The sequence below is a fragment of the Tauraco erythrolophus genome, chromosome Z (genome assembly GCF_009769465.1).
Source record: "Tauraco erythrolophus isolate bTauEry1 chromosome Z, bTauEry1.pri, whole genome shotgun sequence".
Taxonomy (NCBI): Eukaryota; Metazoa; Chordata; class Aves; order Musophagiformes; family Musophagidae; genus Tauraco; species Tauraco erythrolophus.
Window position 1 is genome coordinate 55,175,069 of NC_141496.1, and position 17,017 is coordinate 55,192,085.

General features: G+C 38.7%; 1 protein-coding gene across 2 annotated transcripts in view; it reads right to left on the minus strand.

The window, feature by feature from the left end:
- The window catches only part of CEP120 (centrosomal protein 120), a 46,898-nt gene that overhangs the window by 17,846 nt on the left and 12,035 nt on the right, over positions 1 to 17,017 (minus strand). Inside the window, exons 7-16 of one of the 2 annotated variants that reach the window (XM_086628757.1) lie at positions 12,520 to 12,747; positions 12,055 to 12,262; positions 10,919 to 11,032; positions 9,452 to 9,629; positions 6,867 to 7,016; positions 5,822 to 6,004; positions 2,764 to 2,860; positions 2,523 to 2,675; positions 1,767 to 1,856; positions 1,175 to 1,267 (exon numbers count right to left, since the gene is read on the minus strand). In XM_086628757.1, the coding sequence (XP_086484883.1) occupies positions 1,175 to 1,267; positions 1,767 to 1,856; positions 2,523 to 2,675; positions 2,764 to 2,860; positions 5,822 to 6,004; positions 6,867 to 7,016; positions 9,452 to 9,629; positions 10,919 to 11,032; positions 12,055 to 12,262; positions 12,520 to 12,747 (1,494 nt within the window). The remainder of the gene's footprint in view (positions 1 to 1,174; positions 1,268 to 1,766; positions 1,857 to 2,522; positions 2,676 to 2,763; positions 2,861 to 5,821; positions 6,005 to 6,866; positions 7,017 to 9,451; positions 9,630 to 10,918; positions 11,033 to 12,054; positions 12,263 to 12,519; positions 12,748 to 17,017) is intronic. The other variant, XM_086628756.1, reaches the window with a different exon arrangement.

Genomic DNA, 17,017 nt, shown 5'->3' on the forward strand with positions numbered 1-17,017 from the left:
TGAGCTAAACATGAAAACAATCCTTCACATGTTTGAACTTTCTACAAAGATGTTACTGGCCCAGATAACTGCTAGCTGAAGAGAACCCTCTGCTAACGGCCCGTTTCTCAAACTGTGTAATTGCTAAATGAACCCTACATCATTTTGTCTAGACACTTTTGGAATCCACTGATTCTTATTATCTCTAAATCCTCAGGTCAGAACCTCACTAAATTTGGAGCAAGTTTTGAGACAAACATGTATGAGACTCAAAATAAATACTTTTACTCAGACTGAAATGCATTTGGCCAAAACCAATCACCAGATTTTTTGCATAGATGTTGAAGGTAAAGTCAGACACTACTTACAGCACAAACTGCATCTTGAGGGGCATAAGCAGCCTGCGTACAGAACAGGACAGAGGCTCAACCAGCCAGTCCCTGTGCTGGGAGCTTTAATTTTATTCACAAGAACAGGAGGGATTGAAAAAATGAAAAGATTAATCTGAGCTACAGAAGGAAAAACAGTTTTTTGGACTGCTAAATCAACACGGCACTTGACCTATATGATTGTGAGTTTGTTCTGAAGTACAAAAATAGGCAGTTTGTTTTCTTTCTTTCTCTTTTCATATCACTAGTATCCCTGAGGACTCGCACCCCATTTCCTCGTCTTGGGGGTGTTCAGTAAGATCTAGAAACAGTGGCAGCTACTGGTTTCTCCCACATCTTCTTTGGCCCTGTCACTATAAAAAAAATACGAAATCGGAACTCTATCAAATTGTTGGATAACAAAACCTGGATAAATAGCAGTTTGTCCCAGCTCTCCCTGCCACCTTCTCCTAATTCAACGGTTAATCTAGCAACTACTGTTTGAATTCAGGCACTTTTGTACATATATACAATGGTCACCTGACAGTACTAAACTTAAAATTGAGATATCCTAATGTTATATAAATGTTTACAGTTCTGTAATTCTAGCAACCCATTTAAAAGTTAACTGAATTTCCATTTCAGTAAAAAAGTATAGTTGTAACAAAACTTGGCTTAAATTATTACTGCTCCTCTATGAATAAGTATGAATGTGGCTATTTGAGTTCTTATACACAGGTCATAATTGACTCTATATGAAAACTCAACAAACCTTATAGACATAGCTCATGTAGTCCCATTCTTTAAAGTGATCAAACACTTTTTACCTCTGATTCAGCACCAAAAAGCTGTCGTTCTCGCTTATCTAGATCTCTCAGAGTTTTCTGAAGTTGTTCTTCCAACACGGTGTATTCTGCTACCTAAAAGAACATAAAAAAAAAAAGGGCATTTTTTTCTTGCAATAAAAATAAGCGTTTAAGTAGGCAAAGAATTTACTTTTGCTATGGTATAAAATACGGACATTTTTTGTTTGGAAATTTACATACAAACAAATCTCCAGCTTTTAATGAAGAAATCACCGTGGAGGGTCTTTCTTTCTAACACAATAAAGGTTAACAGGTTTCCATGCACAGCTGGGCTGTAGAAGTGCTTTTTGGCCAAGCAAGTGAAAGGCAATTAAAGTTAAAAAAACCCTCAAAGAAAGCAAGTTAACCTAAAAGATTTCTAACAAGCATTCTATGATTAAGGGCTGCTTTCAATTTTTTACACTGTTGCAGGCTAGATGCATGCATATTAGTAGGTGTGAAGACTAATCACAAATCCGTTGTTCTATGTTATAGTTATGAAATATCTTGTCAAATTTTGTAGTGAAATGAGATTCATAATGAGACTTTCAGCAAGTATAAGAAGTTTCCTTACCTTTTTCTTCACTAATGCTTCTCTCTCTCTATCTCTTTTCTTCCATTCTTCTGCAAGTGCTTGCATATGGGCCATTTCCTTCTTTTTAAGCTTTTTTAAAAGCAAAAAAAAGCAATAAAAACCCCAAACAAGAAAACCAAATCAAAATTGTTGGAAGTGAACTTTAAAGGACAGAGCACTAGCAGAACTAAGCCTTGAGGCAACAGAATTAAAACCTAATTTTTGAACACTGAATTACATAACTCAAGGTACGATTCTCATAGTGAAAGATATTTCTTATTCTTAAGTACAAAATGCAAAGTAAGCTCAAGTTTGAGAAAAACATCTTAATAAATAGACATTAGATCTTCAGTATCATTTAAAAAGAAGCATGCGACTAAGAACACCTAGAATGACTTCAAGAGCAGATCCACAGCAATGGATTTTCACTGTGAATAAAGAAATGCAGTGTTAATATTTAACACTAATAATTAGAATCTTGAGTATCTACTGTACTTCATGAATAGTAAGGGCAAATTATGAAAGAGGTATTATGTATTTCACTACCCAGCACCCACTTCAGTCACCTAACAGAAAAGAATTAACCTTCCTCCTTAAAATTATGGAAGACATTTGTGCATATCTGAAGTTTTAATATTCTATACGAGCAAAATTCAGGTGGCAAACTAAGAAATATGCAGTTAATATTCCTTTCACCAACTCTGCTAAATCTTCTCTGTTAGTCCTGCAGTTTAGGAAATAAACAGAAGTAAAAACCTGATTTTCAAAGATGTCCTCTTGCATTTCCTTCCACATTTCTAACTCCAGTGCTGCTTTGTATTCAAGAGTTTCTCGAGGTTCTGGATGATTTTCTGAGGCACAACGAGGCTGAGTGTGAGAGGCATGCCGTTGTTGACCAGCACCTACACACTGATGTAATAACAGTGAATTTTTAACTGCAAACACAAATTTTCAAAGAAGTGTTCAAAGAAAAATGATAAGATTTATGTAAATTTACTTGAGAAGAATCTGACACCAGAACTTCTTGCATTTTCACAAGCCCGTAGTCTTCCAAAGTGATAGCATATGACAGCTCTGCTATTCTGTTGCCTGACCTATAAAAAGCAGTAGAATGTTATTGTAATGAAAGCTGTCTTAAAAATACAGAAAGTGATTTGTAAGACAACACACAAAACAAAGCTGAAGAGCTAAAAGGTTCCGTGTAAGCTCAGAGACTCTTACCAGTTGCCTGCAAGAGAGCCTAAACATGCTCTCCCATGTATATTGTTTTAACTTGGGGATTGACTTGTACATCTACAGTAAGCTTTCTGACTTTAACAGATAACTTGTCATTGGGAACCTATTAAACTAACAGCTTATTATGATCAACACATCCCTGTAACAAGAAAATGATCCAAAATTGTACCTGCAGTCATAAATCTTTCCACCAAAATATACCTGTTGAATACAGGTATTGCTGCTGACTTTGTTTTAAGAGTCAATGAATTTCATTAGCCTTGCTTTTACAAATGTTAACAGTAACCTTCTAGTTATTCACAGTATAATAAGTCACTTAGTCTATCGTATATGGTAAGCCATCCTTGGATTACTAGAAGGCACATTTCTGGAAGCTTCACCACAGGGAACTAACAACGTCAAAACAACTTATATGTTAAAATCTACCTGCTCTTATACAGTGAAAAAATGTCTAGATAGATATTTTAATAAAGTAATTTTAAATTAGTTGCAGTTTCTGCTTAAGTAGAGCAGTTTTTCTCTGGCTATCTCATCTCTAATCATAGACAAAACATAGTAAACAAAGCTAGTTTTCTGCACAGAAAGATATTAAGAGACAGAATACACACAAATCACGTAACTGAAAATTATCACTAGTCTAACATGAAAGTACACTGCAGTGTAGACCCATACTTGGTCAAAACAAAACTACTCTTTCAGTCATAACTACTCAATGATGCAAAGCAATTAATTACACGATCACTTGAAGCCTGGAAGCCGCAGAATTAGTTATCAAGCAATCTGAAAGAGAAGGCTGCAGGAATTAACCCTTGTCCTGGTTTCAGCTGGGACACAGTAAGTTCTTCTTTTAAGCAGCTAGAAGAGCTCCATGTTTGGTTTTAGTCTGGGATTCCTTATGAGAAGAATGCTGACAGTGCACTGATGTTTATAGTTGGCACTGAGGTCTCCAGGACTTTTCAGCTGCCATGTTCTTGCCAGTGTGCAGGAGCACAACAGGACAGGGGGGAGCATGGCTGGGACAGAGGGTCCACAACTCCCCTTATCATCCAAACTTAGACTTAGGATTGAGGGCCAAATTGGCCAATGAAGTATTCCATATCATGCAGCATCATGTTCAGTATAAAAATGAGGGTCAGCCGGAAAGAAGGGCCTTTGCTCTTCCAGGGCTTTCACTCTCAGAGTCCTCTACCTCCCTCCCTCCCTCCCGCTCCCTCTTTTTGGGCTTCTTGCTCGTCCAGGATTGTGGTGTCGGGACATATCTGTTTCAGAACGTTAGTCTGTGACTGGACAGGTCTTGGACACCGAGTGGTGAGCAATTACACTGTGCATCACTTGTTTGTCTCTTTCCCTTTTCCCCTTTAATTCTCTTCCCCATCCCCTGGGGGGTGGGGGAGCGTGAGCGAGTGGCTGTGTGGCATTTAGTTGCCCAACTGACTAAACCATGAAAACCATGGCTGTTGTTTTCACAGAAAATTCTTGCAGCAAATATAAAAAGACAACACTAAAATATTTTGACAAAGGTGCAATCTTCTACACAGTCATTTTCATGGGGAAAAACCACAACAAACATTTGTACTTCACATAAGTTAACACAAAATTATTGCTTTAAAACTCTTACAACTTTTTATCAGTCACTGATTAAAAAAACAAAACAAGATTCAAGGTAGTGGACTACAGAAAACTGAGTAATTAAGTCTGTTTAATATATCAGCGTAAAAAGAACATAACACCAGCAAGAGCAAAGGTAGAAAGCTGTAAGCTCAGCAAAATGCAGAGACCTGATTACACTTTGAGAATGCCATCTAGTGGACATTAAGTTTCATGCAAAACCGGGTTTCATTTTAACAACCTTATTATTGGTGAAAGCGTGAACCTTCACGTACAGTGAGATCATAAAGTAACTCTCTACAGAATCAGGCTGTACTGGCTTTCACATAAAAAGGTTTAAACAAAGTCAGAGATCAATTTTCTATCAGTTATGGAGGAGGGAGGATATTAGTCTTTGTGTCAGTAACATTAAGTTTCCTGCACATCAAATATAGCATGTTGTAATTATCTGTAGGATCAGAAGTTTAAAGTCAACCTCGGTCTTAGTAGCAACTATATGTATTATTAAAGGCATAATCAAGTTCCGTTATCACACAGCAAAAGATGAGGGTCTAGACACTGATTGCTAGCACAGCTCACATCTTCAACAAGGACACAGGACAGAATTGACTGTAAATTAAACTTCTTCATATACAAAAAAGAACGTCACTCCTCTGCGTAAATGAAAATCTATCTTCAGACAGAATATTAACTAATAACACTGCTCCTGATGTACACAAGCTCAAACCCCTGCTGCGATCACAGGGTATAATCCTGAAACAGGAAAACTCTCCACTCTGTGGATTTATCTGTTCTCCTAACTTTCACTGAAGTCAGTTGCATCTAAAAGCGTACTATGGACAAACAGTCTTAACTATTTTCTGGAATATCAACAGCTTTTTGTAACTGTTAAGCAACTTACAATTGCCTCAGTAACATTTTTTTCCAATTATTTATTTCTTTAATCAGTCTGTGAGGCTTACCCAAGATTGTGATTTTGTAAAGGTTTATTACAATGACTCTGGTAGTTGTCCAGGGTTGCACTACATGCCTGTGGTAATCTGACTTTTAATCTCTTGGATGCTTATTCCCACACCCATACTGCAGTACCCTACAGCCTGTTCACCTATTCAAAAGGTAAACAGGAAAGGCTTGCCGTTTTCCAGGGAACTACTAAACAAACAATTCTTCAAAACTTGCTACAGAATAAGTAATTTTTTAAAATTGTTTACCCTTGTGCTGCTGTGACACTGACTGTTTCATTACAAGTCTGACGCCAGCACTGTTCACCATTGCCACCCAAGAACCGGGTTTTTTCCGAACCCAAAACTTTTGAAAGCTGAAGTCTTGCCATCCCTAGAAGTAAATCTTTAGCTATTTTATCCTTGTGCCACAATTCAACCAGCAGAGGTAATCTGAAACAAAGAAGTGATTTTAGTGTCAGGCATCAACACAAAAGAGGAAGCATTCCTATTCATTTGGGAAAAAGACCTATTGTTCTGAATGTAACTTCTCAAATCAGCGACGGTCACAATTGTCAAACAAGGAGATGAGTTTACTGCCTCTCCTTCAGAGGAACCAGTGACTGACTTTCTATCTTCTCCATCACTTACTCACTTTGGTCAGATTATCATTCCTTTCTGCAATTACTAGAAGGAACAATGCCACAGTGAAAGTGATTAAAATCTTAACAGACCTAGATGATCTTCATTTATAAATACCTATAAACAAATTCTAGTCATTGGCACTCATAGAATACCTCTTCTCCACCTCTTCTTTCAAAATGCCACTATTTTGGCAATTCTTTGTTCCTCATCTTCATCAGTATCGAAAGCTGATGAGACTACTGGGAAAACTGTCCCACAGCCCTCAGTGTACTTGACTTCCTAGGTTCTTGCTGATTTTCAAAGATATCATATAGTCACGTATTAAAAAGAAAAATACAAAACCTCATCTATTTCAGTTAAGTAATGCTTTGTTAAAAGTATGATACCAACCTTTAATTTAATAACTTATAGCAATAGCACTTGTTTCTGTAAGCAATGACCCCTGTGTAAGTGCTCAAGAGATAAAAACAAGAATTTTAGAGTCCTTGACTTTAAATGTAAGTAATAGAGAAACTGGAAGAGCACTGTATTAAATATTAGTTGGCATTAGCACTGAATTCTTAACTAAATTCTCAAACTGATAGTCTTAAGTAAACAATTTGAACTCCTGACTGCATTTACAATAAAAAAACAGAAGTGTAATTAAGACAAAAAGAATGCAAGTTATCACCTGAAGAATGTATCTTGAAGTTGATGAGGTATAGTTGCAAAGTCAAATGCACAGTAGGACTGTGGAAGAAAGACTTCCATGTTCTTTCTGACTTCTACAGGTGGGCTTGTCATAATAGGTGCTGCACTGCCAAAAAATGGATACGAGTACCTAATAAAAACAGCAACAAAAAGAATCAAATAATAATTTAATAGAGATACTTTTTTCTTATACCTTCTGCAAAGAGAAAAAGTTATCTTTTACTGAAGCACAATTTGAAGTTAGCAAAATTTGCAAATACATCCAATAATAGAATTGAGTTCTCAAATATTTATGTTTCCATTTACTTAAGCACTGATCCAGCTTCATTTGTATTTGCTGTTATTTTGACAAAAGTTTTAATAACTCATATGTTCACAACCACGTGAATTAATCTTTTATTAAGATTCTGCAATTATTATATAAAGTGAGCAGAGAAATAGAAGAAAGGAATAGTATATTCAGATCTAGATTGTTTCTTGAGAATATTTATAACTATATTTACAGCTAAGACTGGTCTAACACGCAATAATCAGCAACTACGTATACCTACATGTAGTGTCAGAATTTGAAAATTTCAGTCACATTTGAAGAATTTCATTTTTAAATCCCACAGTTTAATTCACTAAAAGGAAAGTCATTTTAATTCACTAAATTAATTTAATTCACTAAAAGTCAAATCATTTTACCAACATGATTTGCAATGTGGTCTGAAACTACTCTACTGGCACAATCCCGTGTATGACAAACTACGAGAAAGGGGAGGCCAAGAACATTTTGAACTTCACTTTGCTCAAATTGGTGATGCCACCTGTTATCTAAGTTACTAATAAAATAAATGCTGCATCAAATGCTGCCACTTACAAAATTCCACACTTCAACTGTTCATGCAGAGCTATTTAAAGAACTTGTTTAGAATTGAATGAAATAATACTCCCAATATACAGTGAAAACGCAATTTATTTTACCCTGCAACTTTTCTACAGCATTTATGTATTTGGTTGTTTCTCCTCTACATTTTTTTGCCATATTCATGACTGGCTGTAAAAACTGAAGTGCACGAAACAGCAAAACCTATTTGTTGTCACTATTCTGAAACAAATTCATTTTTCGAATGTTACGTGAAAAAACTTGTACGTGACAAAATTCCACCCATCGTACGTTGTTTTCCACGTACTATTTAATGATACAGCCTATACAGAAAACCTTTAATGATGCAATCTATACTAGTTGTGTTTTAAAACATTCCACTCTTCCACCCTAACCCCACCTTTTCACCCTAGTTCAAGCAAAGCTTAAACTCTAAGAATCATTAACACTAATAGACTTCCCAGTGACCAGTTAAAACTGTATTGAACAAAACTGTCAGAATAACAAACACAAAGCAAATGTAGATGTATCTCCACAGCCACAAATATTTAACCCTCTCAAACCAAATAACCATTTAAAGATATGCTTCATCATGTGCACCAAAAGGGCCCTAATGGAAACTAGAAGGCAAACTAAAAACTGCTATGAACCACTGAATTCACGTATGCCTTCAAAAACTAATATTGCTTGAGTAGGAATTTATTTTTTTTAAACAACAAAATCACCCCTGTGTCTACGAACTCCTAATTCTAAACTCTAAGGAAAACTTAAAACAAAACAAACAAGTTGATAAAAGAAAGTTTCCCTCTTCACTGGCAATGCTAAAACGCCAACCAAACTCCAACCTGCATACAGATACCGGTTTCAATACCTTTACTTTTAATCGGTCCTTCACTTTCTAGTTCTTATTCCTCCAGATTAGCCTTCACCTCCCAGCTAACATCTGCTTATACTCTGAAAGTGCTCCCATACTTTTCTTTCATGTTGACATCTGTAACAAACTAATCTCTAAGCAATTGTTCCAAACTAGCTTGGGTGGTTTTCTACTTTCGCTTCAGGCACAAAGCTCATCTTTTTTGTTACTCCACAAATTAATGTAACAAAAGATGCTACTTCTTTCTACTAAGCTTTGCTTCTTGTCTGCAAAGACTATCAGAAAACCCTGATACTACCTCTCAGAATGATAATGCGTTTATTACACTGTTAAAAGTTATTAAAGTTATTCACTTTAAGACTAGAATGTGTTTCCTTCAGATTCACTGTCACTCACAAACCAGGTGATCTGTCTCTTACTAAAACACTAAAAAGAGTTCTTGGTGGAGGTACGGAAAGCTACAGAAATCATTCCTTCGATCAGCTGGAAAGGCAGCCAGAAAGTAAGGAGACAAATAATCCTCTTTTTTCTCTAAGGACTGAACAATGATCTATATCACTTGAGCTCAGATATTGAAGTGAGACTCAATATAAATTACAGTACAGGTGAGGTGTTACATACTATTGTTAATGCTGTAATGCTCAGAAGTTCAGTGATGAGCCAGATGAACATTCTGAAGTATTCTGCTACTGAAAATTAGCTACATAAATATAATCAGCATCACGCAGCACACTGCCAACAATTATTCAAATTATGAAGGCTTTGTATTGAAAAGAAAGATACCACTATCACCAAGCATAAGATGAACAAAAATAAATTGTACCTTAGAACGCAATTTATTGGAAAACCAACTTCCAGACCACGTATACTTCGTAAGTCTATCGAAAAGCAAAAATGGTGAGAGGCTGCCGGAATAACAATTTTCTGTGCTGACAGAGGCTCAGATGAACTGGACGCACTCACAGGGTTGGGCTGAGATGGAGCTACTGGACCATTATCAGCTGAAAACACAGAAGAGCATTTGTGTACATTTTTAATAATTTGTTCTGCCCAAATTAACAATAATATATTAAAGACGGGTCTCACATTTTAAATGCAAGTACAGACCAAGCTGCTTCCCCAAGAGATTTCAATTCCTTGTAATATAAGGCAATACTATGAAAAATAACAACTCTATTTGTAAGTTACTGCTTCCAAAGAAAAAAGCACCAGAAACTTAATTTACTTTAAATTTTCTTAAAAGATTCTGTAATATTTTTCCTTTTTTATTAATCTTCAAAGCTATGTAAGTTCTACTCACTGAAAAAAAAGTTTAGACTAAGATCCAAAATATTAAATTCTTCAGAAGGATGCTGTAAGACTTCAGTTTCAACAGTTCACATAATTGTTCCTAGCCAACTTGAGGGCATGCAGAAGAGGTGGGCTTACAGAAAAAAAATAATTTGTAGTAACTTAGCTTGCTTTGAATTAACCAACTCTTTAGTTTGAGACTGAAAAAGACAAAGCAGAGGTCAATTACAGTGCTCATGTAAGGCAGCATCAACAATTAGCCTCAAGCTAAGGTTTAACTACCAAAGTAAACTAAAATGCTGTAGCTAGGTCTGTAAAGCACATCTGCTTATGCCGTTTGATCATTTCCCACCTACTGTGACCTTCATTTTATAATTTAGGAAGCAGAAGCTACAGTGAGTGCCTGTCTCCAATTATAGTCAGGCTTTTTAAGTCCTTATTCTGGGATCCAACACTGCCTTCAAAGAGTAAAAGGTCAAACTATAAGTTTTACAGATAAGGTCTCCCAAAGATATCGTCCAAAAACGTTTAAGACAGTAGAGAACGAAGCAAAGAAACTGCCAGTGAAGAACTCAACTGTCTTTTGTAACTGCTAGTTGTTCCAACTGTCTTTCTTCATAATTATCTAAATTATCGTAATTATCTAAAATGTTTCCATTTTCAGCAATTTTAAAGAAATACATCACTGAGTAATTGACTTTATTTTTTCCTGATTGTTTGAGTGTTTTATTTGCATTAACAGTAACGACATACACACACACACACAAATTCAATAATACTTCAACATCAGCTAGTTAGCACAACATAGGAATGACAATTTTCAGTGATTCAGGTAAAATATCACTAGACTGCTTGGTGCAATGAAATGGCTGAATACAAGTTTAAAGCTGTCACAGACAAGAGAACAAAAATTGCATACAGTCTACTGTTAAAATTCATTTAAGTTGCTACTATATTCAAATTTAATTCACCATACTAAATTCAATAAATTCTGCATTACTGGAATTTTGCAGACCTGACAATAGAGGTGATTTTGCTCTGCTCTGCGATTTGAAAACTGGAAGCTCTTCAGTATTCTGTTTGTTAGCCTCTTGGCAAGACTCAGCCACCAGCCCTGAAAGAGAAATGTGAAATGATGTTTTGCATCTTACCAAAACAGAGAGTTATAAAATAATTATTACTATTAATAAAAAAGTACAATCCTTGATTTCTTAACCACAGATTCAAACGAGCTGCTGGGTTCACAATACTTTTTCTTGACACGTTCCATATAAAGGACTTAATCCTTGCTTAGATAAGATCAGTCAGGATTAAAAAAAATTGGCCAAATTGGCAGACAAATCCTGAGAGCACGTTCTAGGACACAGATTTTCATCTACAGAACTGGGTGTCTTTAGGACCAATCTCAAAATAACAGTAATACAAATATCATTAGAAAAATAATAATGTGGCTTTATTAATAAGTCATCTCTTAAGAAGATGCATATTCAGTAATGTTTAGCAAACTAACATTCATTCTTCTGAGCTTTACTCTATCATTATAGTATTTCTTCCTTTCTCACCTCTGTTCCTCTTGGACTTGTCCCCAATCTTAGAAGGCTATATGGGCTACCAAGTACCTAACAAGAGGATAACGTAAAAACAAAAATCCCAGTTGCTTGGTTTTGTTCAGGAATCTGTATAGCATCGATGTTTGCTTTCACTTTTTTTTTGTCTGTTTTCAAATCCACATAGTAAATTCCTTAGAAATCTTAAAAAACCCACATTTCCCCCGCCTTTTTACTTAGATGTGAACGTTAGACCTCCTCATCTCCTTATTGAGCAAGTCAGTTTCTTCATAGGTATTGTAATGAACCTTCATCACTCTCAAATTCAGACAATTCCAAACATTTCTAGTATTATTTTTCAAGCTGATGACCATCCACGTCACTTGTAATCTGCACACCACCAAATCCCCAGTCTGGCTCTTTCAAGTGTTTTCAGCAATCACCATGTTCAAATTACAACATTTGTTCTTCTCCTGTTACTTGCTTCATTTGAATAACTCTTACTTGCCTGAAATTTATCACCACAAACAAGTAGCATATGATCCCAGACCACACTGGACAACTGGGGAAAAAATTAAATACCACATACCCTTTTTCTGTAGTTTCGTGCCTTTTTCAAACTTAAGACTTTCCACTTCACTTTCTGTAGCTTCATCTTCTGTTGAAGAAAAGTGGTCAGCTTGAGATGGGACATTCTGGGATCTCTGCTGCAGGCCCTCTGTTTTTCCACTAATAGGTGAAACAACTTTCTCTTGTGGCTGTTTAGGTTCAGTTGGAGCATTTAAGGGAATCAAAGGCTGAATGAAGTGATATAGTTTTCTTATTGATCATGACTTACACTGGAAAATTCTGTCTACAACATTTTTATAGTTTGAGAATATTTTTCTGACATAGAGAAATGAAGCAGTAAAAGGATTATTCATATAAAGCAATTTATTCTTTCAGGTTTGCTTTTACATATTTAACTGTCAAATATGACTTAGAAATACCAATATTTTGTTACCATGAAACTGTGCAACAGTGTCTAAATCAACAATAAACAAGTAAGCTATACCTGGGCACTCAACCTCTCCCTTTGCAGGATCACAGATACCCCAATAGTAGGAGTCATATCCAAGGGCAACTGTGGCAGTTTCTGTTTAGCTCTATTTGGTGGAATAAGGGCAAATGCTCCTTCTATTGCCACAGGATGTTGATCAATCTCCACATTTCCTTTCTTCAGTAGTCCAGACAGGGGTATTTCAGTGCTTCCAAGAGACTGGTCCCCACAGCAAAGATGGATCTGTATACATACAGAAGTGCTAGAAAGTAACTGGCATGTGCATTTCCACTTGAACTGTCAGTTCACCCTCTACCAAAGGTAGCATAAATACAACAAATTAAAATGATCACCCCTAGTCTAGACCCTGTATGCTGAGAACGAGCGTTTTGAGCAGTATAAGAACAGCTATGAAATTTCAGAATTGAACAGGTAGGATTTGCCCAGTGCTAAGCGCAGTAGCGGATCACTGCACTGCCTTTCTGAGGATCTGTCATATCATCCTTCTGGACAACAAATTCAATACTCTGTGGCCTCTAAACACAGCCCAGATTCTTGCCTTTAACGTATAGGTGTATAAAATGCATGACTAAGGTAAAGAAAAAACTGTATTTGAAAGCTCAGCCTTTGTGCATATATTTAGACACCACTTAGAGAACAAGGATTTCTGGAATTAAGTAACTATGTTCTTAATTCCTGGTAAGAACCATTATTCCTTTGTCAAAACTTGACTCAACTCTTTCTTACCTCCAAAGCTTAGTATTTACACACCTAAGTAAAAGACAGATCTTAAAAGCACCACACTAAGGTAATTCATTTTCCTCAGTGAAAGTTACTCTTTGAAACTTACATACCAACTTGCTCTTTCCCGAATAAGAACTCACTTCAGTTGTGTTTTAGCAGATCAGAACACTTTATTCATTACACTTAATGAAGATTTTAATGCTAAAAGGTGTCACCTAGGTGTATATATACATACATACACATATACACAAATACAATCATAGACTACATATATAGCCTCACCTCCATCCCTGGAAAGATAATGGAACAACTTATCCCTGGTGCTGTCTCTAGGCATATCAAGGATAAGAGGGTCATTAGGGGCAGTCAACATGGCTTCACTAAGGGGAAGTCATGCTTGACAAACGTGATAGCCTTTTACAAGGACATCACCCAGTGGGTGGATGATGGTAGAGCAGTGGATGTGGTCTATCTTGACTTCAGTAAAGCATTTGACAGTCTCCCACAGCATCCTCACAGCTAAGCTGAGGAAGTGTGGTCTGGATGATCAGATAGTGATGTGGATTGTGAACTGGCTGAAGGATAGAAGGCAGAGAGTAGTGGTCAATGGGACAGAGTCCAGTCGGAGGCCTGTATCCAGTGGAGTCCCTCAAGGGTCGGTACTGGGACCAGTATTGTTCAACATATTCATCAGTGACTTGAATGAGGGAATAGAGTGCACGGTCAGCAAGTTTGTGATGACACTAAACTGGGAGGAGTGGCTGACACACCTGAAGGCTGTGCTGCCATTCAGAGAGAAACTGAATGAAATACAACAAGGGCAAGTGTAGAGTCTTGCATCTGGGTAAGAACAACCCCATGTACCAGTACAAGTTGGGGACTGAACAGTTGGGGAGCAGCACAGAGGAAAGGGACCTGGGGGTCCTGATGGACAGCAGGATGGCCATGAGCCAGCAATGTGCCCTTGTGGCCAAGAAGGCCAATGGCATCCTGGAGTGTATTAGAAGGGGTGTGGTTAGTAGGTCAAGAGAGGTTCTCCTCCCTCTCTACTCTGCCCTGGTGAGGCTGCACCTGGAGTATTGTGTCCAGTTCTGGGCCCCTCAGTTCAAGAAGGACAAGGAACTGCTTGAGAAAGTCCAGCGCAGGGCCACAAAGACGATTAAGAGAGTGGAGCAGCTCCAGGAGCTGAGGGAGCTGGGTCTCTTTAGCTTGGAGAAAAGGAGACTGAGGGGATACCTCACTAATGTTTATAAATATGTAAAGGGTGACTGTCATGAGGATGGAGCCAGGCTCTTCTCAGTGGCATCCAATGACAGGACAAGGGGAAATGGATATAAGCTGGAACATAGGAGGTTCCGCTTAAACATGAGGAAGAACTTCTTCCCAGTAAGGGTAACAGAACACTGGAACAGGCTGCTCAGAGAGGTTGTGGAGTCTCCTTCTCTGGGGATGTTCAAAACGCGCCTGGACATGTTCTTGTGTGATCTGATCTAGATGGTCCTGCTCCAGCAGGGGGATTGGACTAGATGATCCTTTAAGGTCCCTTCCAATCCCTAACATTCTGTGATTCTGTGATATATACCCACACACACATCCCCCCTAGACTGGTAGCTACCATCTTTTGACTAAAGATTTCATTTTCAGAAAAAAACACATTAAAGATTAGAATGCAGTTGTCTGATCCTATATCCTAAATTTTAAGAAGCTGATTGAGAAGTCAGAGAAAGAAAACTGTAAATCAAGATGTGGATCTGATCTCACGACACCTCTTGTTCAAAAAGTCATTCTTTAACATGATGAAAACACATAGAATTCTCTGTACATGTACATATATAATACATGCTATATTAAATACTTTGTTTCAAGACCATAGACTAAGATTAAATTCCAAACACATCAGTGCATGTTTCACCAAAAACTGTCATTAGAAAAACACCCAAAGTTGAGACAAAAAAACATCTGAAACAGTGTAAGATTTAAACAGAAATATTCTTAAACTAACCTGGGTAACAAAATTGGAATGGTCCGTACAAGTTTAATGAAAAATAATTTTATAAGGGTCCAGATCCAAGACCTACTTAGTGTAACTAACACTGTCTTATTCACCAGCTATGTTATTAGAAACCCTATACCACCCTCAACCAAGTGGTCTCTTGTTTTGTAGCAAGGAAGGTGTGAGCCAGACTGTGTCAGGTTTCGGCAGCAGGGGACAGGCCACGGGGGCAGCTCCTGGGGGAAACTGCTGGAAGCTTCTCCAGCTCCATGCTGGACCTGCCTCTGGCCAAGGCTGAGCTCATCAGTGACACTGGTAGCACCTCTGTGATAACGGATTTAAAATAGGAAAGGAAAAACTGCAGAGGGGAACCGTCCACATGGGGCCACTGCCCCTTGCCTGGCAGTGACCACACCAGCATAGCTGGGTGCCCCACAGGTCCGTGCACAGCCCCAGACTGCGAAGCAGCTCCCCACAGCCCAGCGACATTGGCCAACAGCCTTCCTTCTCCCTAAATCGAGACTTGAGGAGCACTCCTAAGCTCCCTGCTCCCAGAGCACCCGCTGGGCAGAGCCTGTCCCACCAGGGTCACCAGGGTTCATCAGGCCAGTCAGGAGAGAGGAGTGGGATGGGGGAGAAAACAGCTATGCAGACACCAGGTCAGTGGAGATGGAGCAGGAGGAGCTGCGCCAGAGCTGAGTTCCCCTGCAGCCCGTGGTGAGACAGCCGTGGCCCCTCTGCAGCCCACAGAAATGAACAGCAGAGCAGAGACCTACGCGCAGCCCGTGGAGGATTCCACACCGACGGCTGCACCTGAAGGTGGTCATGACTCTGTGGGAAACCTGCTAACTCACCCCTTCCCAGTCGAAACCAGGATACCACACTGGAGCAGTTCCTGAAAGACTGCATCCTGTGGGAGGGACTCATGCTGGTGCAGTTAGCAAAGAGCTGCAGCCAGCGGAAAGGACTCATGTCGAAGAAGTTAATGGAGAACTGTCTCCTGCGGGAGGGACCCCATGGTGGAGCAGGGGAAGAGTGTCAGAAGTCCTTCCCCTGAAGGGGCAGGAGCAATAGCAACAACGTGTGTGACGAACTGACCACAACCCCCTTCCCCCAAGCTGCTGGAGGTAGAGAATTTGGGAGCAAAGTTGAGCCCAGGAAGGAGGAGAGGGTGAGGGGAAGGTGTTTAAGATTTTCTTTGTTATCCTACTCTGATTAATTTGTTACCAATCAAAATCAATTTCCTCCCCTCAAGTAGAGTCTGTTTTGCCCATGACCATAACTGGTGAGTGACAGCTCCCTGTCCTTGTCTTGACCCACCAGCCTTTTGTTACACTTTCTCCTCCCCATCTCACCAGGGGAGTAGGAGTGAGCCAGTAGCCACACGGTGCTTAGTTGCCAGCTGGGCCTAGACCACAGATAGCCATAAACACTTTCAATACAACCCAATGTTTAGAATCATAGAATCCTTCAGGTTGGAAAAGACCCTTAGATAGTGACTCCAACCATAAACCTAACAATGCCAACTCCACCACTAAACCACGTCCTCCATTTAAAGGCACAGCTAAAGATAAGCAACATCCCGTAACAGCCCAAATATGGCTGCAGTGTACTTAAAAATAGTATTTGGCTAAGGAGCAGGGAAGAAAGCCAGACCTCCCTTATTATTCACAAAGAGTGCTGAGCACAGTGATTTTAGAACCTGGGCAAGAATGACCTGAGCAGCTGGTGTGGGTGAGGTTATCACAGGCAGCACAAAGCAGGACTGTGGGTTGC